At 65.3% G+C, this 23,021-nt stretch overlaps 1 protein-coding gene across 8 annotated transcripts; it reads left to right on the forward strand.

Annotated features, from left to right (window-relative positions):
• Positions 1-331: 331 nt before the first annotated feature.
• On the forward strand, positions 332-23,000 carry GRIN1 (glutamate ionotropic receptor NMDA type subunit 1; the record flags this gene model as incomplete). Of its 8 annotated transcripts, none has more annotated exons than XM_081151716.1 (21): positions 332-589; positions 2,706-2,840; positions 4,092-4,268; positions 6,111-6,173; positions 6,950-7,050; positions 11,543-11,664; positions 11,733-11,907; positions 13,144-13,288; positions 13,386-13,469; positions 15,534-15,675; positions 15,762-15,889; positions 16,267-16,431; positions 16,499-16,617; positions 16,729-16,841; positions 16,927-17,075; positions 17,171-17,328; positions 17,764-17,925; positions 18,038-18,147; positions 18,251-18,396; positions 19,658-19,768; positions 21,778-23,000. In XM_081151716.1, the coding sequence occupies 21 exons, from the start codon at positions 332-334 to the stop codon at positions 21,892-21,894; spliced, it is 2,880 nt and encodes a 959-aa protein (XP_081007842.1). In that variant the 3' UTR covers positions 21,895-23,000. The 8 variants fall into 8 exon arrangements, with proteins under 8 accessions (XP_081007842.1, XP_081007843.1, XP_081007839.1 ...); XM_081151717.1 differs by having other exon boundaries at positions 22,128-22,449; XM_081151713.1 differs by lacking the exon at positions 6,111-6,173.
• Between the last annotated feature and the right edge of the window lie 21 nt (positions 23,001-23,021).

Raw genomic sequence — 23,021 nt, forward strand, 5'->3', positions numbered from 1 at the left:
TGGAGACGCGGGTCCCGCTCCCGGCTCCGCAGCTGCCGCAGTCGCCGCGGCGTCAGGACCCTCGGAGCCCGCGGAGGAGCCGCGGCCGGTTGTCCTCCAGGCGCGAGGCGGCCGGAGCGGCGCCGGGACCCGCTTCAGCACCGCGGACAGCGCCCGCGCGCGCCCAGGGCCGGCCGGGGAGGCCCGGGGCCCTTCCCTCCCGGAGACGTCCTGGGCCTGAGGCTCCCGGGGACGCGGCGCCCCCCGCACGCGAGGCCGGGCGCGCGCAGAACGGCCGGGGCGCCCCGCTGGGGATGCGCCGAGCGCCCCGCTTCCGCGCTGCCCGGAGCCCATGAGCACCATGCGCCTGCTGACACTCGCCCTGCTTTTCTCCTGCTCCTTCGCCCGCGCCGCCTGCGACCCCAAGATCGTCAACATCGGCGCCGTGCTGAGCACCCGAAAGCACGAGCAGGTTTTCCGCGAGGCCGTGAACCAGGCCAACAAGCGGCACGGCTCCTGGAAGATCCAGCTCAACGCCACCTCCGTCACGCACAAGCCCAACGCCATCCAGATGGCCCTGTCGGTGTGCGAGGACCTCATCTCCAGCCAGGTGCCCCCGCGCCCCATCCCCCGCTGCCCCTCCCTCCCTGAGCCAGGAGCCCCCAGGCCGCCTGGGGGGCTCTGAAGAGGGGGTTTCATTAGCAGCAGGCGTCCCTTCTTGGCTCCCAGACGGGTCACCTGCGGCGGTGGCCGGTCCTCAGCAGGTTCCAGGGCTCGAGGCCCTGACCCTGTGTGCAGACCTGTGACAGGCATTTGGCAGTTTGCTTCATCGCCGAGTGTGTGGCTGGGGGGGACGGGGGGACAGGGGGACAGTCAGAGGGGCCTGTCCCAGTCACAAGCACTCAGGGCTCCAGCAGGATGGTGCGGGGGAAGGGGGGATCATTGTTCTGGCTTCTAGATCTCCCTCCCTCCCTCCCTCCCTCCCTCCCTCCCCTTCCCCAGCCACAGGTCTGCCCAGGATGGGAAATGCCCAGGTGCTGGGGGTAGGCGTGGGACCGGGTGTGGGAGGCGCGGGGCCCAGCAGGGGAGCGCTGGCAGCCAGGGCTGTGGGGGAGGACAGGCCCCGCGTGCGCGCCCGAGCTGTCCGCCCCTGGGCTCGCTGCCGCTGAATGCCAATGAAGCCGCAGGATCTCCGCATTGCAGCCCTTTTATGTAAGAGGCAGGGCCGCCCTGGGCGTGTGGCTCACGCTCGCTCGCCTCCAGACACGCACCCCCGCAGGCCACGTCTGTGCAGGGAGGCGGAGACTCCTGCGCACCCGCAGCGCACAATCCGTTGCCCACTCACGCCCACCTGCCCCCCACACGCCCGCGGACACACGCGCTCATGTGCCACACACTGCTTGGCACACCCAGGTGGACAGGCACATGCGTGTTCACACACGCCGGGCTGTGAGCCATCCAAGTGCATGTGAAATACAGACACGCTGGGGCTCCCAGTATGCGCACGCATCCCCAGCACTTGCTCACGAACACCTTCATGTCATACGCACACACCAGTGCAGACACCGGCCGGGCGCCTTTGGGTGCAGACGGGAGGAGAGGGCCAGGGGAGGGCAGACCCGTCCAAACAGCTCACGTGCCGAAGCCAGGCCAGACCTGTGCTCAGAAATGTCCCCCTCCCCACCTGCAGAGCCCCCCCCACCTGGGTGACGCCTCTGTGGCCAGCGGCTCAGCCACGTTCCATGTAGGAGGGGAGGGACGTGAAGGACTAGTCAGGGGTTCAGGTAGGGCCCTTTCTGGGGATCGCTCTTCCAGTCACGATTTTGCTGTCTGTGGGCACTGCCTCCCCAGCACAGCCAGCCCCACGAGCCAAGGTGCCGCAATGGCTGTCACTCGCTGAGCACACCCTGAGGGCAGGCACTGTGCTAACAGGGCAGCCGCTGCCTGCCTTTGGGGCCAGTGCCCACGGCCCCTCCGGCACCTCTGTTTGCAGAAGCAGGTGGTCCTTGTGGCTCAGAAAGGGGAAGACAGAACTGGGGCAGAACAGGTCCTTCTAGGGCGAGGACAGTGTGGAACCACCCAGCTGTCTGCTCCTTCCCACCCCCGCCGGGGACGAGCGTGGTCCAGGCAGGAAGGCCCGGGGCCCCCGCCCCTCCCTGCACCTGGGCATTGGGTCTCGTTCAAACTGAGCCCCTGGGAGCCACCAACAAAGGGGTGGAGGCCTCGGATAGCCCCCCAGCCAGCCTCTTGCTACAGCCCAGCCTCTGAGCCGCCAGCTCTGAGCCGGGGTGAGGGACAGCGGTGGTCTGGGTGTGGCTGTCAGCTCCATTCAGGACCCGCCTCCTCCTCGGCCCACTCTGGGGGTGACTGGTATGGCCAGGGGACAGGCCTTCGCCCTCCCTTTTGGGGGTCTCAGCACACACCTCGAGGGGGCCCCTGCAGTGCGAGGGGAGGAGAGGAGGCCTGGGGAAGGTCTGTCACCTTCCTGTGAGTCCTCTCAGCCCCGCCCTCCAGCCCTGTTCTGCCTCTGACTCACCCCTGTGGTTTGTGGAGGCTCAGGAGGTGGTTGTGGGGTCCTGCCATGTGGTGTGTACCCCATGGCTGTGTGCGCCCCCTGGGCCCCTGCCCCCTACCTGCCGCGTTCCGGCTTTGCTGCTGCTGGACTGTGGCTCGGCCCAGGGTGCAGCAGGCGGCCTCTGAAGCTGACACTGTCCCCTTGTCCACAGGTCTACGCCATCCTCGTCAGCCACCCCCCCACCCCCAATGAGCACTTCACCCCCACCCCCGTCTCCTACACAGCCGGCTTCTACCGCATCCCTGTCCTGGGGCTGACCACCCGCATGTCCATCTACTCAGACAAGGTAAGGCTGATCCTCCGGCCGGCCCAGCGGCCCTGCTCCCTGCTAAGACCCACGGCTCCTCCAGCCCAGGGCCACCGGCACCTGCCCGCCCTGGGGGATGTGGCCAGTTGCTCAGACCAGGGGCTGTGGGCTCCAGGGTCACAGGGTGGCACACAAGCACACGCACTGGTGCACACTCACCCCACACCCATACACACTCATGCACACTGTCTCATTAACACGCAGGCCTACTGCGCGCACACACAATGCACAGCACACAGCAGGCGCACTCACAGATACAGTAAGTCCAGCTTCTCACGCCCGTACACACCCACACCCACACCCACACACACACTCACCCAACACTGCCGTGTTTGTGCACACACACACGCCCACGCACACTCACACGCATTCCCTCGCACACTCGCAGCCCCTCTCACACACACACACACACACACACACACAGAGGCATCGACAGCAAGCCCTGGGAAGCAGCAGAGTCCCCTCGACGGTGGAGAAATGGGGGGCCCCTCCCTGTGCCCTCCAGCCGCTGCCTCCTTGTCTCTGGCACCAGTCTCCTCAGGTGCAAAGAGGGGGAAGTGCCCCTGAGGAGGGAGGAGGCAGCCACGGGGGCACCGAGAGGCTGGGGGGCGGCCCCTCGCAGGGCCAGGGCTGACCCTGCCCCTCACATGCCCCAAGCCCAGGCCCAGGCCCGGCCCAACGCCCTGGTCCAGCATGAGGGGGAACCTAAGGGCCTCGCCTCCAGCTCCCCCGACCCCCCTTAGGGTCCCGACCCACAGCCAGTCTGCGCCCAGCACATGGCCTGGAGGGCCTGGCTCAGACCCACTCCCAGGCCCAGCTGCGGCCCCTCGCAGCCGTGTGGCTGGGGGGATGGTGGACGGGCTGGGGGGGGCATTGCACTGGGGCTCCCAGCCGCTTCCCCCAGGCCACAAAGAGGGGGCGGGTGGAAAAATGACCTGGAGGTCTCAGAGGACCACAGGGTCAGTGCTGCCTGGACAGACAGTGGACGGGCCGGGGGCGCAGGGCCCGCTCCCTCCCCCCCCACCAGCTGCGGGGACTTGGCCAAGGGGTGAGACGTACCCCAGAGGGAGGCCTTCCTAACAAACCCGAGTCACTAGGGTGGGGAGGGGCGCGCGTGGAGCCCGGCGGGGCCCCCCGGGAGCAGGTCCCCGGGCCGGGCGCAGGGGGGCGGCCCCGGGATCCGACGGTGCGGGACGGGGCGCCCGCGCTCACCGGCCCGCCCGCCCGCAGAGCATCCACCTGAGCTTCCTGCGCACGGTGCCGCCCTACTCCCACCAGTCGAGCGTCTGGTTCGAGATGATGCGCGTCTACGGCTGGAACCACGTCATCCTGCTGGTCAGCGACGACCACGAGGGCCGCGCGGCGCAGAAGCGCCTGGAGACGCTGCTGGAGGAGCGCGAGTCCAAGGTGGGCGGCGCGGCGGCCCGCGCGACACCTCTCTCTCCATCCTGCATGGTCAGCACCACCACGTCTGGCGAGCGCCCGCCCCAGCCTGTCCTCGGCTCATTTCACTCGCTTTTGCCATTAGTCGAAATCTCCTTCGTGTCAGTCCCTGCGGGGCGAGGGCAGGACCACCTGGAGCTCCGCAAACACCCCGCCCCCCCAGGGCCGCCGGCCGGACCCCCGCACCCCCTCCGCGCTCAGAACTGGGGCTCCCTGTCCCACCCCCAGCTGCTCCCCCAGGGCGCCCCTCTCGGGGTGGCCCCCCAAAGGACGCGGACCCTCCCGCTGAGACCCACTCAGAGTCCTCGCGCCGCAGTCCCGGCCTCACCAAACCCCATCCACAGACATGACTCCCGCAGCCGCCAGCCTGGGCCCTGCCCGCTTCAGGCGCCCGTCCCCCTGTCACCTCCCTCAGGGCAGGGCTGCTCCTGGAGACCAAGCTGACACCTGCCTGTAGCACACACTGACCCCCTGTCCCAGCCCCACCCCACTCTGTGGGGTCCCCGAAAGACCAGAGTGGTGATTTCTGGGGGTCCAGGTGACCCCCATCCCCTCCCTTGCCCACCCCACTGCCAGCTTGAGGAGGAGCTGGTGCTCACCAGAGGTGCAGGGAGAGCCTTCGCCCAGGCCAGAGCCCTGGAGCTCAGCCCCCGGGCCAGGGGCCCCTGGGTGGGGTGGAGGCCAAGCTGGGCAGAGAGGGAGGGAGGCCAGACCAGGGGGCGGCGGGGAGCATGTTCTCTCTGGGCAGTCAGAGATGCTTCAACAAGCATAGTGCCAACCCCAGGGCCCCAAGGCGCCATAGACCCCTGAAGGGGCAGAGAGTACTGGTTGGGGGGTGAAGCCAGAGAGAAGACCCAGAGGGTCCTGGGGGTTCCTACTGTGGGGATTGGCTGAGGCCGGGAGGGAGGGCTGGCTTCTAGTGCCTTGGGGCCTCACCCCTCCTGAGACAGCACCCTCAGCACCCAGCAGGCATGCCACCTCCTGGTGTACCCACCCAGGGCGGCACACTCACAGGCCCAGTGGGCATTCCCACGCTCATCAGACTCACCTCTGCACACCCAGTCACTAGTGTGCACTCTCACAGGCCCATACAGTCACTGCACACCTCCCGCCACAGACTCAGACCACGTGTGCCTCCCACAAGCCCTCCGCGCCCTCCCACATGGGCACGTGGCCCACAGGCATGCTCACCCCCCCACACGCACACACACAAACAAGTGCTCAGACGGCACTGGCCTCACTGCCACCCTGTGGGTTACATAGACTAACACCCCCATGCAGGTGCCTGTCACCCCCATGCACACATAGGTACACAAACTCCTCTCCCTCTCCGGTGGGCCTCAGGTGCGTGCACACCAGTTAGCAAGAACAGAACACAGGGACTTCTTAGAAAGGCCAAAGGGAGGGCATGGGGAGGAAGGGGGACATAGGGGCAGGGCACCCCTCCATTCAGGACTGATGTGAGGTGGGGCCACACAGCAGGTGCATGTCAGGGGTGGGGGCGGCAGGTGGGACCCCGAAGGGGTATGTTTGGCATGGACGCAGACAGGGCTTCCCTTTTCCCAAGTGTGACAGTTTCCAAGAGCACGGCTCCTTGGCCAGGAGCCTCAATGGCCCCTGGGCCCCCTAGTCCCCAGCACAGCACCGGCCCCAGTCCCGCCCCGGCCTAGGTGTTTGCGAGCTCCAGGTACGTGCCCATCTGCAGACGTGCCGAGGAGTGGTGTGATTGCTTTCGCGCCGTCATTTTCAACCGTTTATAATCTTCTTCTGTGTCTGCATATTTTCTCTGTGCACATTACTCATCAGAGTAAAAAAAGGAAGTATGAAAACCTCGACCAACTGTCCTATGACAACAAGCGCGGACCCAAGGTATATATGCATGGACGTGCACGCCGCCCACTGACTAGGGAGCCTTGGCCTCTGGCGCCTCGGCCACTAGGGCCGTGTTTGGGCCCAGCTGAGCCGCAGGCCCGAGCAGTGAGGAGAGAGGTCAGGAGGCAGGCAGCCGCAGGCAGGAGAGGGCAGGAGCGGCCGCATGGGTCTCCACGGATAGGCCCATCCGTCGCGGCCGCAGCCTCGGCCTGGCCTGAGAGCGGGCACGCCGCAGGAGAAGCTGCTCTCCGGGAAGTGCATGCGAATCTCTGGGACCCCCAGGGTTTCCTTGTGGAACCCAGGAGGGAGCCCACCCGTCCAGCCGCCCGCCTGCCTGCTGGGGTCCGGGCCACTCTGCAGGGGCCTGTGGCATCAGGCCTGAGAGGATCTCCCGTGGTTTTGGCTAAGTCGGCCCCATCTCTGCTCCCAGTTGCATTCCAAAACTCTTTCAGTTTCTGTCCGCTGCACGCTCTCTGCGTCTCGGCCCACTTCAGCTTGCATGCTCAGTGCAAAGAGGACAGCAGTGACAGGTGCAGAGAGAGGTGAGAGAGCAGGACGCAGCTAGGACGGCCAGCAGGCTGGAGGAAGGATGAGGAAGTCCAGGCCAGGCGAGGAGCCAGGAAGGCAGGTGACCAGGGCAGGTGGCAGGTGCAGGCCGTGGCAGCCCTAGCTGAGCTGCCTCGGGGTTCCTAGTGGCTGCGGCCCAACTCTCGCCCCTGAGGCGCTATGTCCCCTGCCCCGGACACTGTCTAATGCTCCTGCTCATACCACAGGCGGAGAAGGTGCTGCAGTTTGACCCGGGGACCAAGAACGTGACGGCCCTGCTGATGGAGGCACGGGAGCTGGAGGCACGGGTCATCATCCTCTCTGCCAGGTGAGGCCGGGCTGGGCCCCTCCCCCACTTCACCCAGGGCTGCACCTGGGCCAGAAGCCCACCATCTAAGCCAGGGCTGTGGGCACCAGAGGGCTGAAGTTGAGTTTCAGCCTCCAAAATGCCCTTGCCAAAGAGAGCCCCGCCATGTATACCTGGAGACCTGGCAGGTGGCATGCCCTCTACCTGTCCACTGCTCCCTGGCTTCTTCCACCCTTCCACAGTCGCCCACTGCCACTTGCCCTGAGCTGGACTTTGAGGGTGGGGTATGGACAAGCTCCTGCCCTTAGGAAGGGAAACACAGCCCTGATGACAGCTGGGGTGACACTGTACTCTGGCACCCGGGCTCAGGGAAGGGGCCCTGAGGAACAGCATGCCACTGTGCACGTGAGCCCAGGTGAGCCCAGGTGGGAAGGCCTGTGGCGGGGAGGGGGCAGAGTCCAAGGACTGAAGGACTGGAGAGGCTGGAGTAGGCAGCAGGAGAGGGGAAGCCACTAGGGACACGTGACAACCAGGCTGCCCTAGACGGGGCCCAGTCCCCCACCTCAGCCTCAGGGACCAGCCTACAGTAAAATCCTCCCTGTTTGCAAACGGCTAGTTCTCCTGAGAAGGGAAAATACAGACCACCCAGGATAGAAAAAGGGAGAGTCCCACCCCAGGGCACCCCACTGTCCACTGTGTCTTGGAAACTCTGCTGGGCTCCAATAGAGTGCAGAGAAACAGCAGGGGCCACCCCGCCCGAGGAACCCCCCCAACCCTGCTGTCCTGCAGGCCAGAAAGAGCCAGCAATCCAGTGAATGTGTCCATTTGCTCATTAGACCAAGAAACCTCTGGCACGGAGCTAGGTGGGCCCTCCACCCGCCGGGGGCAGATCACGGGGTAGGGCCAACCAGGGCTCCAGGGGCTGGAAGGCTGAAGCAGCCCCACTCCCGCCCACAGAGGTGCAAAAGGAGGCTGCTAATTCCCACCCCTGCCCCCTCCCGCTTCACAGTGGTGAACCCTGCCTGGGAGTCAGGAATCGCTGGCCCACACTGGCCAGTCTACCCTGCGGGTTGCGGGGGGGCTTCGGAGAAGGGTGTAAGGACCTGCCCAGGCAGAGTCAGGAGGGGGCCCAGCCCCTCCCTGAGCGAGGCCCACCCGGAGAAAATCCCCACCTAGAACAACCCAACCCAGAGCTAGTCCTGCCCAGGAAAAGCCCCCCCACACCAAGCCCTACCCAGGAAAAGCCCCTCCCACACCCCGCCCCGCCCAGGGAAAGTCCCCCCACACCAAGCCCCGTCCAGGGAAAGCCCCCCCCACACCAAGCCCTGCCCAGGAAAAGCCCCCACACACCAAGCCCTGCCCAGGAAAAGCCCCCCCACACCAAGCCCCGCCCAGGAAAGCCCCTCCCACACCAAGCCCCGCCGGGAAAGTCGCACCCAGAACGAGCCCCGCCCAGACCCCCTTCTTTTATTTCCCTGTGGGCTACACTTCTCACTCTTCACAGGGCTTGAGGGAGATTGGGGGTTGTGGGGGGTGAAGGGTGGGTGCGTGGGTGGGTGCACCAACCGACAGGCAGATGAGCCAGTGGGCAGGTGAGCAGATCAGAAAGCCCCTTCATCCAGGACAGAGCAAACCAAGGAACCCGTTTCCCAAAACGTAGGTGCTCAGCTGCTGTGCACATTTACAAAGGACAAGGCTGCCCCACACTAGGCCTGCCCAGTCCACACACTGTGATTAGAGTGGTCGCCAGGACACGAGCCAGAAGGCCACATGTAAAACCAGTCTATGGGCACCCCCCCAGGTCCCAGCAGAGGGGCGGGAGCTTCTCCACCGTTTTCCCTCTGGTCACTGAGACCCTGCGCCACGCACTGCAGCAGGGGTGGGGAAGGCTCCTGGACAAGGGTTGAGAGGGTCTTGTCCTGTGTCACCAGCGCCAGGGTCAAGGACCAGTTTGCCAGATGTGGTCCCCAAAACAAAGGTCAACCCAGAGAAGGAGACATGGTCACAGCAGACGGTTGCACATGCACTACACACACAGAGACACTCACAGGAACTATGTGCACACCACACACATAAGCACAGACCATACACACCACACACACACACACACACACTTTATGCATACCACATACATGTGTGCACACATCATACACACATGTATCCACAGACTGGAACAAACATGCATACACATGTACACAGGCACACAACATATTCGCATAATTCTCACACACATGCACACGCCATGTGTTTGCACACCCATCATACACATGCACAGACACCATGTACACACCACACACAACACACAGCAAGTGCACATCATGCACACTACACACACATACACATGAACACATACTATGCACATACTGTATACATGTGCACAAGTCCTATACACACATACACACCCATAGACATATGTACACCCTGTATATACATAATGTGTGCACATGCTCACTCACAGGCACCATATAAGCGCCATACACAAGTGCACATAAGACATTGCATGTGTATACATGCAGGCCCACCACACACACAAATACATATGTACACCCTGTATATACATAATGTGTGCACATGCTCACTCACAGGCACCATATAAGCGCCATACACAAGTGCACATAAGACATTGCATGTGTATACATGCAGGCCCACCACACACACAAATACATACACATATACACACCATGCATGCATGTACTCCATGCCAACACACAGTGTACTCACAGTGGCCACCTACCCACCCACGTGCCTCTTGACTCCATCCATGCACGGCCTTTGGGCTGGCAGGGCCGGCAGGGCTGGCAGGGACCCTACCCCTCACACGCTGGGCTCCTGGGAGCAGAGCGGCCAGAGTCCCATAGCAGAGGCCAGACCAGCCCCAGCACAGCCAGCTCCAGAAGCCCAGGGCGGCAAGGCTGTCCTCGACTGTCCCCTGGGCAGAGGCCAGCTCCGCTCTTCTTGACCTTGGCACTCCCTCCCACCTGGCACATTTTGGCTCCTGCTCATGCATTTTGCAGAGAGACCCCATCAAGCCAATCTTAGTTTTTGATCAGTTTTCTACTGGGTGCAGAGAATTCATTTCCAAAGGTGTCCTTTTTATTTTCCTGGAGTTGTCCTTACTGCAGGCAGCTGTTTCCATAAAACAGTTTGACGGCTTGGCCAGGCTTCTGTCTACAGCCGTTTTACCTATGTATCCACTTACACGATACAGGCATAGGTGTGTGTCATTCCACCCAAACAACGTCACAGCCCTGCCAGGCTTTGTGGGCACTGTTGACACTGGGCACACTGGGCCCCCACCTACGCCGCGCTGGTTTTCCCGGCGATCGTGACTGCGTGCTCTCGTTTAGGCCATCAGTGCGGTGCTGCCTGAAGTGTCCCTACTCCATGTTGCTTACATCTGGCACTAGCATCGTCATTTAGAGCAAACACTGAAGGTTTTTATATCTCCATTGGCTAATCCTTGAGAAAATTCGGGGCAGACCCCTTAGGCAGCCTAGGCCCATCTTGGGTTCCAGGGTCAGCCACTGTGACAATAACTCAGCCTCGGCCAGTCTGCCCAGCTCCTTTGCACCCGGCTGCCCATGCACTGGAGAAGCACGGTGCCTGTCATGGTCCAGGTCCATGCGGGGCCGGGGCCAGCCTGGCAGGCAGAGGCAGGTGGGAGTGGGGGAGGACTCCCAGTGGCCCCACAGCCCCACCAGGCCCAGGGTCCTTGTCCTGACCAGGGGACCCAAGCTCTGGTCCACGGGGAGCTCAGGAGCATGTGTCTGCCAGGCGAGGCCTGCGCTCTGTCCTGCCAGTGGCCTGGGCCCTGGATGGCAGGCAGGGCGCAGCTGCTTGCGCAGACCCCAGAAGGTTGAGCAGCAGCCCTCCCGTCTCTATTGTGGCCTCTGCTCGATGCTCAGGGCAGTGCCCAGCTGCTGGGTCCCGACCAACTTGGAGAGCCCCCCAGCCCCTCATTTCCTATACGGACATGCAGAACCAGAGGTTGTGTGGCTCATTCAGGAGGTCGCAGGAGCTGGGGCACAGGGGTGCACGGTTCAGGCACAGACCTGACTCTGCCACTTGTCACCACTCATGTGCTCTGGATGCCTCAGTTTCCCCTCCTGACACAGAGGTAGTGCTAATGCCTGCCTCATAGGGGTGTGTGAGAATTAAGGGTCCCCATAAAGCACTTAGAACAGTGCCTGCTACCTGGCGACTACGTGATCAGCCAGAAATGACCCATCCCCATCCCAGACCACCCTTGACCTGCTCTTCCAGCAAGAGAGCCCTGGGAAGCAATGGGGGCCTGGGCCCCACCCCGCCTCGCCTCTGTGGGGCCCCTGGCCCAGATGCAGGCTGAGGGCGGGGCCTGGCCCCATCACCCTGCGGGGTCTCCAGAGCCCCCCTCCAGGGGAGGGGCTGGGAGAGAGTCGGGGACGCGAGGAGGACCCAGGAGCCCGGAGCCGCGGCCGCAAGCCTCGGGAGGGGGGGCTGGAGCCCTGGCCCGTCACCCCCGTCTGCCCCACAGCGAGGACGACGCTGCCACCGTGTACCGCGCAGCCGCGATGCTGAACATGACGGGCTCGGGGTACGTGTGGCTGGTGGGGGAGCGCGAGATCTCGGGGAACGCCCTGCGCTACGCCCCGGACGGTGAGTGCTGGGCCTCCCGGGCGCCGGGGGCGGGGCTCCCCGCGGGCGCTAAGCCGACGCCCCCCCAGGCATCATCGGGCTGCAGCTCATCAACGGCAAGAACGAGTCCGCGCACATCAGCGACGCCGTGAGCGTGGTGGCGCAGGCGGTGCACGAGCTGCTGGAGAAGGAGAACATCACGGACCCGCCGCGCGGCTGCGTGGGCAACACCAACATCTGGAAAACCGGGCCGCTCTTCAAGAGGTGGGCGGGGCTCGGGAGGGCGGGGCTCGGGAGGGCGGGCGGGGCCTCTGGGTGGGCGGGGCCACTGGGTGAGCGGGGGCCTCTGAGAGGTGGGCGGGCCTCTTTCAAGAGGTGGGCGGGGCCTCTGAGAGGTGGGGCGGCTCTGGAGGGGTGGGCGGGGGCTCTGGGGCGGTGGGCGGGCCTCTGGAGAGGGGCGGGGCGTGCTGGGTGGGCGGGGCCTCTGGAGAGGTGGGCGGGCCGCTCTGGGTGGGCGGGGCCGTCCTGCAGCAAGCGGGCAGGGCTCTCAGGAGGTGGAAGCAGTCGCTCTCCAGCTGGTGCAGCCGGGCCCACAGACTACAGATACAGTCCCCTTCCCCAGCTCCCTCCTCTCCCCACTTCTCCCTCCACCACCCGCCCCCCTGTTATAATCACCTGCCCCATTTCCAACACACACCAACGCCTCGAATGTCGCTACCTCCGCGGCTCCTGCCCCCAGCTTTTCACACTGGAACCATCCCGGAAACCGCACCCCACTCCCCAGGGTGGCTGACAGCCCTTGGGAGGAGGCTCCTGCTGCAGGCGGGCACTGGGTGCTTCCAGGGATGCCGGAGTTCAGACAAGAAACCCAGGGATGGCACCCGAGCCCATAGAGAGCCTGGGTTGGCCAGACCCAAGTGGATAGCAGCCGTGGGGCAGGAGTAACTCGCAGCCCCTGGACACCCAGCTCATCCAGGGTGCGCAGGCCCAGCTCATCACTAGACCCCACCCTCCAACTGAGTAGCAAACACTGAGAGTTGCACATGCAGAGCCACCGTCCACAGTGCCCACAACAGGAGCACGCACAGCTTCAGATGTAGACGCATGTGTGCACATGTGTGTGCACACAGACCCAGAGAGGCATACAGCACACACACATGTGCCACAAGTACATGCATAGGGGTGCACGCCACACAAGGATCATGTATGCACACAGATGTGCCCCGATGATACGGTATGCCACATGCACATGTGCAGCGTGCACACGCAGAGGCTAGAATGTCCCAACCCACAGAGAGCCCTCAGCACAGGGCCTGGCACCCAGGAGCTGCTGTGTGGCCGTGGCTGTGCTGTTTGTCAGGCAGACCTGAACACCACCAGACTGATTCACGGCTCCGGCTCTGGGGGCTGACTGGGACTGGGGCTGGAGGCGCGGTCAGGCTGCACGGGAGGCCGGGAAGGAGCGGCTCTGAGAGGTCAAACCCACGCTGCCCTCCCCAGAGTGCTGATGTCTTCCAAATACGCGGAAGGGGTGACCGGACGCGTGGAGTTCAACGAGGACGGCGACCGTAAGTTCGCCAACTACAGTATCATGAACCTGCAGAACCGCAAGCTGGTGCAAGTGGGCATCTACAATGGCACCCATGTAGGTGGGGGTCATGAGGGGGTGGGGGCTGGGGCCTTAGGGTCCTGGGGCCAAGACCCCTGCGTGGCCACCCTCCATCTCATACTCCCACCCCCAGGTCATCCCCAATGACCGGAAGATCATCTGGCCAGGAGGAGAGACAGAGAAACCCCGAGGGTACCAGATGTCCACCAGGCTAAAGGTGGGGTCCACCACCCTGCCCCAGCACCCACACCCTGGACACTCCTTCCAACTCCTTAGACCCAGAGGAGGGCACAGCGAGGCTAATGAAAGTACATAAAAGAAGCAGGGACAGGCACCTGGTTGCCTGTACACACACCTGGCACCGCACAGGAAGCACAGAGCAGGTGGAGGGGAGAGGTGGCTGCCAGTCCCCCATCCCGTGGTTCTCTCCAGTGCCCCTGCTGACCCAACCCCACTTAAATCCAGGGAAGCTGTGAGGGAAAGGACTTTCCTGAGGATAGGCTGATGGGGGACCCAGGGCCAGATGGGTGGTCACTCTACAGACTTTAGCCTAAGCGTTCTGTCCTAGTTCTGGTCCCAGAGATGCCACCTCCACACTCCTCATCACTCCTCTAGGATGTCCTAACCAATCCCCACTCCAGCTTCCTGCCATGACTGGGTCATACTGTCCTTTTGGCCCTGGCCTCCCTGCAGCCTTCCCTGTGGTGGGCCACTCCCTCCTGGACTCTCTCCCTGGGCCCCTGGGAACTCCCTCCCCAGTGACCTCATCCCTCACAGCTTCTCTTCCTTGGCCTGACTCTTCCCAGCTCCTTTGGGCTCATTCCTGGGCCCCTTCTCTCCTCCAAGGGCGCTCTCCTGAGAGTCCCTCCCCATGCTGACCCACACCAGGCCAGTGTCTTAGATCACTAACCTTCTGCCAATGTCCCAGGTCCTCAAAGGCCTCTCGGTCCTGTCTGTGTTCTGGGCCCACCCCCATGGCCTCTCACCCAAGCCCTTTGTCAGCACCTGTCTGCAGGTCATCACCCTCCTTCACAGGCAGAGTGGGCTTTCCCTAAAGTTCAGACACCGCATGTTTTAAAGTCTGAAAACACCAATGGCCAGATGGTCCTATCCAGGCTGCCAGCTTTTTCACTTTTTACTTTTTTTCCCCACTGACTTATTTATTCTAAATGTTTTTATTGATTTTAGAGAGGAAGGGAGAGAGAGAGAGAGAAACATCGACCGGTTGCCTCCCGTTTGAACCCTGACCAGGGATTGAACCCCTGACCTGGGTATGTGCCCTGCCCCAGAATGGAACCAGTGACCTTTTGGTACATGAGCTGACGCTCATCCCATGTACCAACTGAGCCACACCAGTCAGGGCTCCAATGAGTTTTAAAAAGCACAAGCATACATTGCTTGTCTAAGAGAAAAACATGATGAAAGTTTAAAAAGTCACTAAGCCCCTTGAGGGGCTCCCAATCCCAGGGGGGAAAGCCAAACCACTGCCCTTGCCACTGAGCTTAGGCCTGCCCACCCCTGTAGGCCCAGCCTCCTCGACGTCCCCAGCAGAGGTGCCTCAGGGGTCCCTGCTCACTGCAGGCTCAAGTCCAGTATCACCTCCCCTCCGCCTCCTCGTGGGCATGCTGCCCTTGGTTCAGGCCCCTCTGCGCACCCCCAGCCTCCAAGCCCCTGAAGGACAGGGAGGAGAGAGCCCCAACATGAGCCCAAGGAGGGCGAGGCAGGCATGGGAGAGAGGCCGGCATCAGCAGGGCACACAGGAAGGGAGGAAGGTGGATGACCAGACAGGGACCCGCTGCTGGGGAGGCTGAGCAGTCAGACAAGGCGACTGTGGGCCCTGGGCTCCTGCAGGCTGAGTGGATGTCAGGGGCCTGACCCTGGCCTCATGGGGCAGGCTCTGGGCTGGGACAGGGAGTTCCTCATCCCTGAGATGTCAGAGGAGGTGCCGGGACAGGCCGGACGTTCCAGCAAGCTTCTCTGATGGAGGGAGTGACGTGTAAGCCAAGAACCAAAGGACAAGTGGCCAAGAGAAGGGCTCAGAGAAGGGCTCAGGGTTTTAGGCGGCCATGCGTCTTCTGAATGCTGAGGTGGCCTGAGCCCTCCTGGCCTCCGGGCCCCTCCCGAGGGCAGCAGGGAGGTGATGCTGAGGACGGTGGCGGGTGGCCCGGGAGGGGTAACGTCGGGGATCTGGAGGGGGGTCAGGGAGCTGAGCGCTGAGAGAGGACAGCGCCCCAGCAGCTGAGGGCGGTGGTCCAGGCTGCGTCTCCGCCTCCTCCCCCAGATCGTGACGATCCACCAGGAGCCCTTCGTGTACGTCAAGCCCACGATGAGCGACGGCACCTGCAAGGAGGAGTTCACAGTCAACGGGGACCCCGTCAAGAAAGTGATCTGCACCGGGCCCAACGACACGTCACCGGGCAGCGGTGAGCGCGGGGCCGGGGCGCGGGGCCGGGCGCAGGGGCGCGGGGGCTCCGACGGGCGCCCCGCGGTCACCGCCCCTTCCCCGCAGCGCGCCACACGGTGCCGCAGTGCTGCTACGGCTTCTGCATCGACCTGCTCATCAAGCTGGCGCGGACCATGAACTTCACCTACGAGGTGCACCTGGTGGCCGATGGCAAGTTCGGCACGCAGGAGCGGGTACGCGGGGGCGCGGGGAGCCCGCGCGGGGCGGGGCGGGGTGGAAAGGGTCTTGCTAGGGGCAGGGCCTGGGTGGGCAGGACCTGCAGGCTGGGCGGGGTCTGGAGTGGGCGGGGCCTTCGGGCGGGGTCTGGGTGGGAGGGACCTACAGGCTGGACAGGGCCTGGGTGGGCGGGGCCTTTCTGGTTGGGCGGAGTCTGAAGTGGGCGGGGCCTTCTGGGAGGCGGGACCTGTAGCTGGGCGGGGCCCTGGTGGGCGGGACCTACAGGCTGGGCGGGGTCTGAGCGGGGCGACCGGGGACCCTGGAAGCGCACTAGGGTGGAGCCCGTTCGAGTGGAGCCGACGGTGCCCGCGCCCCACCGCCGTGCCGCCCCCAGGTGAACAACAGCAATAAGAAGGAGTGGAACGGGATGATGGGCGAGCTGCTCAGCGGGCAGGCGGACATGATCGTGGCCCCGCTGACCATCAACAACGAGCGAGCCCAGTACATCGAGTTCTCCAAGCCCTTCAAGTACCAGGGCCTGACCATTCTGGTCAAGAAGGTGGGCAGGGGCCGGGGGCGGGGGTCCCGGGGGCGCCCCGGCGACGCTGACGCGTGCCCGCCCGCAGGAGATCCCCCGGAGCACGCTGGACTCGTTCATGCAGCCCTTCCAGAGCACGCTGTGGCTGCTGGTGGGGCTGTCGGTGCACGTGGTGGCCGTGATGCTCTACCTGCTGGACCGCTTCAGGTGAGCGCGGCCCGGGGGCCGGCACCTCCACCTGCGGGGCGGGCGGAGCGGGCGAGGGGCGGGGCGGGGCTGCCTCTCCGCCCTCTCCCGCCCGCCCTCTGCGCCCCGCAGCCCCTTCGGCCGGTTCAAGGTGAACAGCGAGGAGGAAGAGGAGGACGCGCTGACCCTGTCTTCGGCCATGTGGTTCTCCTGGGGCGTCCTGCTGAACTCGGGCATCGGGGAAGGTGAGGCCCCGCCCGGCCCCGCCCCATCCCGCCCCGTCCGCGCCGCCCGCCCGCCAGCCCGCAGCCGACCGCCCTCCGCCCACAGGCGCCCCGCGAAGCTTCTCCGCGCGCATCCTGGGCATGGTGTGGGCCGGCTTCGCCATGATCATTGTGGCCTCCTACACCGCCAACCTGGCGGCCTTCCTGGTTCTGGACCGGCCCGAGGAGCGCATCACGGGCATCAACGACCCGCGGGTGAGGCCTGGCCCTGCGGGGCGGGGGCGTGCGGGCGGCGGGGGCTGCCTCCCGCGGGCCGGGGAGTAGCCGCGAGCCCGCCTCTGACCCCGCAGCTGAGGAACCCCTCGGACAAGTTCATCTACGCGACGGTCAAGCAGAGTTCGGTGGACATCTACTTCCGGCGGCAGGTGGAGCTGAGCACCATGTACCGGCACATGGAGAAGCACAACTACGAGAGCGCGGCCGAGGCCATCCAGGCCGTGCGGGACAAGTGAGGGGCGGGGCGCACGGGAGGGGCGGGGCGTGCGGGACACGGGAGGGGGCGGGGCGTGCGGACACGGGAGGGGAGGGGCGCGCGGGACAAGTGAGGGGCGGGGCGGGGCGCACGGGAGGGGGGGGCGTGCGGGACACGGGAGGGGGCGGGGCGTGCGGACAGGGAGGGGGCGGGGCGTGCGGGACACGGGAGGGGCGGGGCGTGCGGACAGGGAGGGGGCGGGGCGTGCGGACACGGGAGGGGAGGGGCGTGCGGGAAAAAGGGAAAAGGGAGCGTCCACCCTTAGAAGAAAAGCGAGTGTGTCTAGGCTGGGTGGGAACCTCGGGACGGAGCTGGACGTGAGAGTTTCAGGCTGGCAGGAGGGAGTGCAAACGCGCGGGTCGAGGGTCGCCCGACGGTGCGGGCTCCGCTGACCCCCGTCCCTGCCTGCAGCAAACTGCACGCCTTCATCTGGGACTCGGCGGTGCTGGAGTTCGAGGCCTCGCAGAAGTGCGACCTGGTGACCACGGGCGAGCTGTTCTTCCGCTCTGGCTTCGGCATCGGAATGCGCAAGGACAGCCCCTGGAAGCAGAACGTCTCCCTGTCCATCCTCAAGTGAGTCAGCCCACCCGCCGCCCGCCCCTCTCCTCTGCTCTCCCAGGGCCTCGGACCCATCCCACCTCGGGTCCCCCAACTTCTACGCCCCGCCCCGGCCCCGCCCACCCAGGTCCCATGAGAACGGCTTCATGGAAGACCTGGACAAGACGTGGGTGCGGTACCAGGAGTGTGACTCGCGCAGCAATGCCCCTGCTACTCTCACCTTCGAGAACATGGCAGGTGGGTCTCCCCCCTTCCCCTTAACGCTCCTGGTGACACCGGATGGGTTCTCCGGGCCGCCTGCAGCCAGCCAACAGCGGAGGTGCTGGGTCCTGGCCTGCAGGGGTCTTCATGCTGGTGGCTGGAGGCATCGTGGCTGGAATCTTCCTGATCTTCATCGAAATCGCCTACAAGCGGCACAAGGATGCTCGCCGGAAGCAGATGCAGCTAGCCTTTGCCGCGGTGAATGTGTGGAGAAAGAACCTGCAGGTAGGGCAGGCCACCCTCTGAGGCCTGGTGCCCACGGCCCAGCCTGGCCCCAGCCCTCCTCCATCCCCACAGGCCGAAGCGCTGGCCCTGGCTCCCGGAGCCCATGTGAGCAGGACTGGAGCTAGGAGCCACAGCCAGGGGCAGCGTCGGTAGGGGCCACCTGCAGGCGGCTGCCCACTGCCAAGCCAGGCTGAGGAAGGCCGCGTGCCCTGCTCCAAGCCTCCGCCTGGCCTCTCTGTCTCCAGAGTCGCCCGCCGGCGCCCATTCCGTAGGAAGGCAGACTGAGGCAGGGTAAGACAGGGACCCACCTGGGTGTAGCACGTGAGTCTAAGACGCATTCTGCCCTCGCCGCCCTGCACCCCTCCTCGGCACCCTCCGGGGCCTCCTTCCCTGCTGCCTGCTGTGTCCTGTGCTCCGTAACTCCGGCCTGAAGCCGTCCAGCTGGCTCTCCCTGGCACCCCAGGCTGTGTCTGTGGGAATTTGCTGCCAGCAGGCGACAGGCTGCACGAGGGGCAGCCACAGCCCACCTGGAGTGGGGCAGGCAGTGGGGCCGGTGAGGCCCGTGGCGCCTGCCCACGGTCAAGTCCAGGTTGCTGCATCTCTTCTCTTTCTCTGGGTTCCTCTCCAGAGCCTGTGTCCTGGGATGGAGCCAGCAGTGCAGAGAGGGAGGGCCTTGGGGATACGGGTTGCTGGAGCCCCCACACCTCTCATCTGCCCACTCTTGCTCTTAGGACCCGGTCGCTGCTCTTACTGGCGGGCACAGGGCCATCCTGGCTATCAGACCCAAGGCCAGGGTCCCAGGAGCTGCCTCTGTCTATCACTCCAGTTCATCTCGGCACCCACCTTTGGCCCCTTGGCCTCTTCCTGAATCTTGTTGTGCTCCCTCAGGGGTCAGAATGGCTGGCAGGCCTGAGGGGACACTCCTCCAGTGCTCAGAGGGCCCCTCCTTCTTGGGACCCCTGTAAACCAGGGCCACCCAAGAGCCAGGGAGCCAGGCGGACCTCCCAGGAAGAGAGCCAGATGGGCGACCCCCCCTCCCCCAAGGCTAGCCCCAGCACGAGCAAGGTCAGGCCCAACCTGGGCAGAAGCTGAGGCCGCCTGCCCATGTCTGGCTCTCAGTCCATCGGTCCAGCACAGGGAGACAGGCAGGAGCAAGGGCCTGAGTGGCTGGCCAGGCCAGGCGGCAGCCCCCAAGGAGCAGGCGAGGGCAGGTGTGGCCGTCACCCTTAGCCGTCTAATCACTTATACATATTCATTTTAGGATAGAAAGAGTGGTAGAGCAGAGCCCGACCCTAAAAAGAAAGCCACATTTAGGGCTATCACCTCCACCCTGGCTTCCAGCTTCAAGAGACGTAGGTCCTCCAAAGACACGGTAAGGGGAAGACCGCCCAGTCCCCCGTCTCCGACTCTTATCTCGCCCCCGTGTCTGTGTCCCGTCCATCAGGCCTGCCCTCGCCCTCCCTTGTCATCCCACCCACCCCATCCTGCCCGCTGTGGCCTCTGCCCTCATCTCTACTCGCCCAGCACACTAGGTCTTCTCTCTCTGACTCTCTGGGCCTCTCTCTCGGCCTCTCTCCTGCTGGCCCTCCCTGGGCCCTCTCCCCATGTGTCTCTGCGTGAGTCTGCCCCCCATGCCATGACGCCACGCGCCATCTTGAAGCTGTGTCATGTTGTTGGTCAGCCAGTCAGCCTCACCACCTCGGGGCCATGCCCAGGGCCCCTGGGAGCCCAGAGCCACCCTGTTCTGGGCTCCTCACACGTCAGGAGGCCACACCACCTCACCGTTACGTCAGTTTCTCAGCCTCTCCTGGGGAAGGGCCCGCTGCCCTCTCTCCCTCCCCTCAGCATCCATGGAGGGGTGGCTGTGATGTCCCATCCGTCCATCTGTCTGGCTGCCGGCCCCGCCACCCAGACACCTGTCTCACGTGTCTCACCAGAGCCATGCCTGTTGCATCCCCTCCGTGTGGTCTCTGTGTGGGCCGGGGCTGGGGGCCGGGCCTGGCTCCATCTGGGTGGACGGTTGGGGCCTGGAGTTGGAACAGGCCCCCAGCCACAGGGGACCCATCAGGCAGGGAGTGGATTGCACCAGAGGGGGAAGCTCTCACCCCAGGCTGAGCAGGGGCCCTACAGTGTACCAGCTTGGGGGAGGGGGGGTAGCCCGGAAAGCTGGAGCCTACAGAGCTTGGGGCACAGAGGCTCCCAGGCAGAGGCCCCAGAAGGGAAGGCCTCCTTGGAGGAGACCAGCACCTCAGCTCCTGACCCTTAGCCCCGCCCCACAGGATCATGTCAGAGCCAGGCCTTCCGCACAAGCCCACAATTCCCTGCCCTCCTGCCTCGGGCAGCTTGTCGCCTCACTGGCTGTGTACACTCAGACCAAAAGCTTCCCAAATGGACCCCGCCTTGCTAGGGGCACCCAGTCCCAGGTGGGAAGGGGCCCGCCCAGAGCCAGCGCAGCCCTCGGCCCAGTGGACTCCCTGCAGCCCAGGGGCAAGTTTGGCCCTGAGCCCACAGAAGCTGTGCTCCAAGGTGGAACTGGGTTTGCACCCCCCCACACCCTGCACAGGAAGAGGGGCAGGCCCCCAGGACACAGCCAGGGCTTGGCACAGAGCAATCTGAATTCAAGGTGGAAGCCACCAGGGTGCCCCAAGAGGGGCCCTTGAGGCCTGTCTGCTCCTCTCCCCAAGAGAGGCTGGGCACAGGGATGGTGGATGGATAGTGAGAGTCAGTAGGGCTGGAGCACAGGCTGGGACGGCCAAGCCTGGGAAAGGGGCAGGGCCCGAGCCAGGGGCACCACCAGGTGTGCAGCTATCCCCAGGAGACTGCACTTTTGGGCAGGCAGCTCAAAGGAGGAGCACAGAAGTCACACAGGCAATGGGCCGCTTCCTGCAGGTGTCACTAAGTCCTGCCGCCCCCGCCCCCGCCCCCGCCCCCGCCCCCGCCCCCGCCCAGCGCAGACAGGCATGCCTCTTAACTGGCTCGGGTGCAGTTCAGGGACCCTCAGTGCCTTTCTGGGACACACTCCCATTGGAGGCCTCATGCGAGCCTCCCCCGGGCACCAGGAACCACCCCTCAGGCCAGCCCTGGCCCCCTGTGGCATCTGGGACTGGCCCTTCCCTGCAGGGGTGACTGGGGACCCTGCCAGCTGGGGAGACTGGGCGGGGGAGGGCAGCCCAGCTCCCACCGCTTCGGGCTGGGCACCGGCTCGGAGGGAGGCCTGGGCTGGGGGGGTTCTGTCGGGATGGGTGGGGTCGGTCCGGCTGCTGAGATCCTCTGCCCCTGTCTTGTGGCCGGTCTGGGCCAGGGTGGCATTGGGCGCTCAGGGCTGGGGTCCCTGGCGGCCAGCGGGGCCAGCGGGTATTGATTGTTGGTTCTTATTTATAGAGCACCGGGGGTGGACGCGGCGCTTTGCAAAACCAAAAAGACACAGTGCTGCCGCGACGTGCTATTGAGAGGGAGGAGGGCCAGCTGCAGATGTGTGCCCGTCATAGGGAGAGCTGAGACGCCCTGCCCGCCCTCCTCTGCCCCCCTCCCCCGCAGACAGACAGACAGACGGACGGGACAGCGGCCTGGCCCACGCAGAGTCCCGGAGCACGACGGGGTCGGGGAGGAGCGCCCCCGCCTCCCCCGGCCGCGCCCGCCTGCCCGCCGGTCGGCCGCCGGCCCCCCGTCCCGGCCCGCCCGTGCCCCTGAGCGTCGCTAACGGCCGCCTTGTCTGTATTTCTATTTTGCAGCAGTTCCATCCCACTGATATCACGGGCCCGCTCAACCTCTCAGATCCCTCGGTCAGCACCGTGGTGTGAGGCCCCCGGAGGCGCCCACCTGCCCAGTTAGCCCGGCCAAGGACACTGATGGTCCTGCTGCTCGGGAAGGCCTGAGGGAAGCCCACCCGCCCGAGACTGCCCACCCTGGGCCTCCTGTCCGTTCGTCTGCCCTGCGGCCTGGCGGGCAGCCCTGCTGGACCCAGGCGCGGACCAGCGCGGCCGAGGACGGGGCAGCGCCGAGCTGGCTGGGCAGGGCCGCAGGGCGCTCCGGCAGAGGCAGGGCCTGGGGCCGCTGAGCGTGGGGCGGGGCCGACCTGCCCGGGCGCGGGGCCGGAGCAGAGACCGACGCCAGTTCCTCCCCAGCGGGGCCAGAGCCGCAGTGGGGGCTGTGGCCCGGGTGGCCCGTCACCGCCGCTGCGGCGCCCACTCCCACCTACAGCCTCGGCTCCGCCCTCACCTCCCGCTTCTCTTGACCCCCTTCGCCAACCGGCCCTGCCCTTCCCCGACGGCAGACCCTGACTCCCCAGCGGGCGGCCGCTCCGCAGGGCCGGCTGGGGCCCCCCGCCGCCTCCGACCGTCCCCTCCAGACTCCTGACCGAGCCCCTCCGGCATGCAGCCCCGGACGCGCGTCCCCGGTCGCCGGCGCGGGGCTGTCCGCGGCCCTGCCCGCCGCCGTGTCCAGACCCGGCCGGTCCCGTGCCCGAGCGAGCGCGTGCCCTCCCCCGCGGCCCGTGCGCGGCCGCGCGCTGACCCTCCGCCCGCCCTGGAGCCCGGGGCGCCCCGCACCGCCCCCCGACCCCTTGTGCGCAGTGGCGATGCCTGAAAGAATGTCACGGAAATCTCGGTCTGTGTCGCTTGTTGGCG

This window comes from Miniopterus schreibersii (assembly GCF_964146895.1).
Source record: "Miniopterus schreibersii genome assembly, chromosome: 11".
NCBI classification, from domain to species: Eukaryota; Metazoa; Chordata; class Mammalia; order Chiroptera; family Miniopteridae; genus Miniopterus; species Miniopterus schreibersii.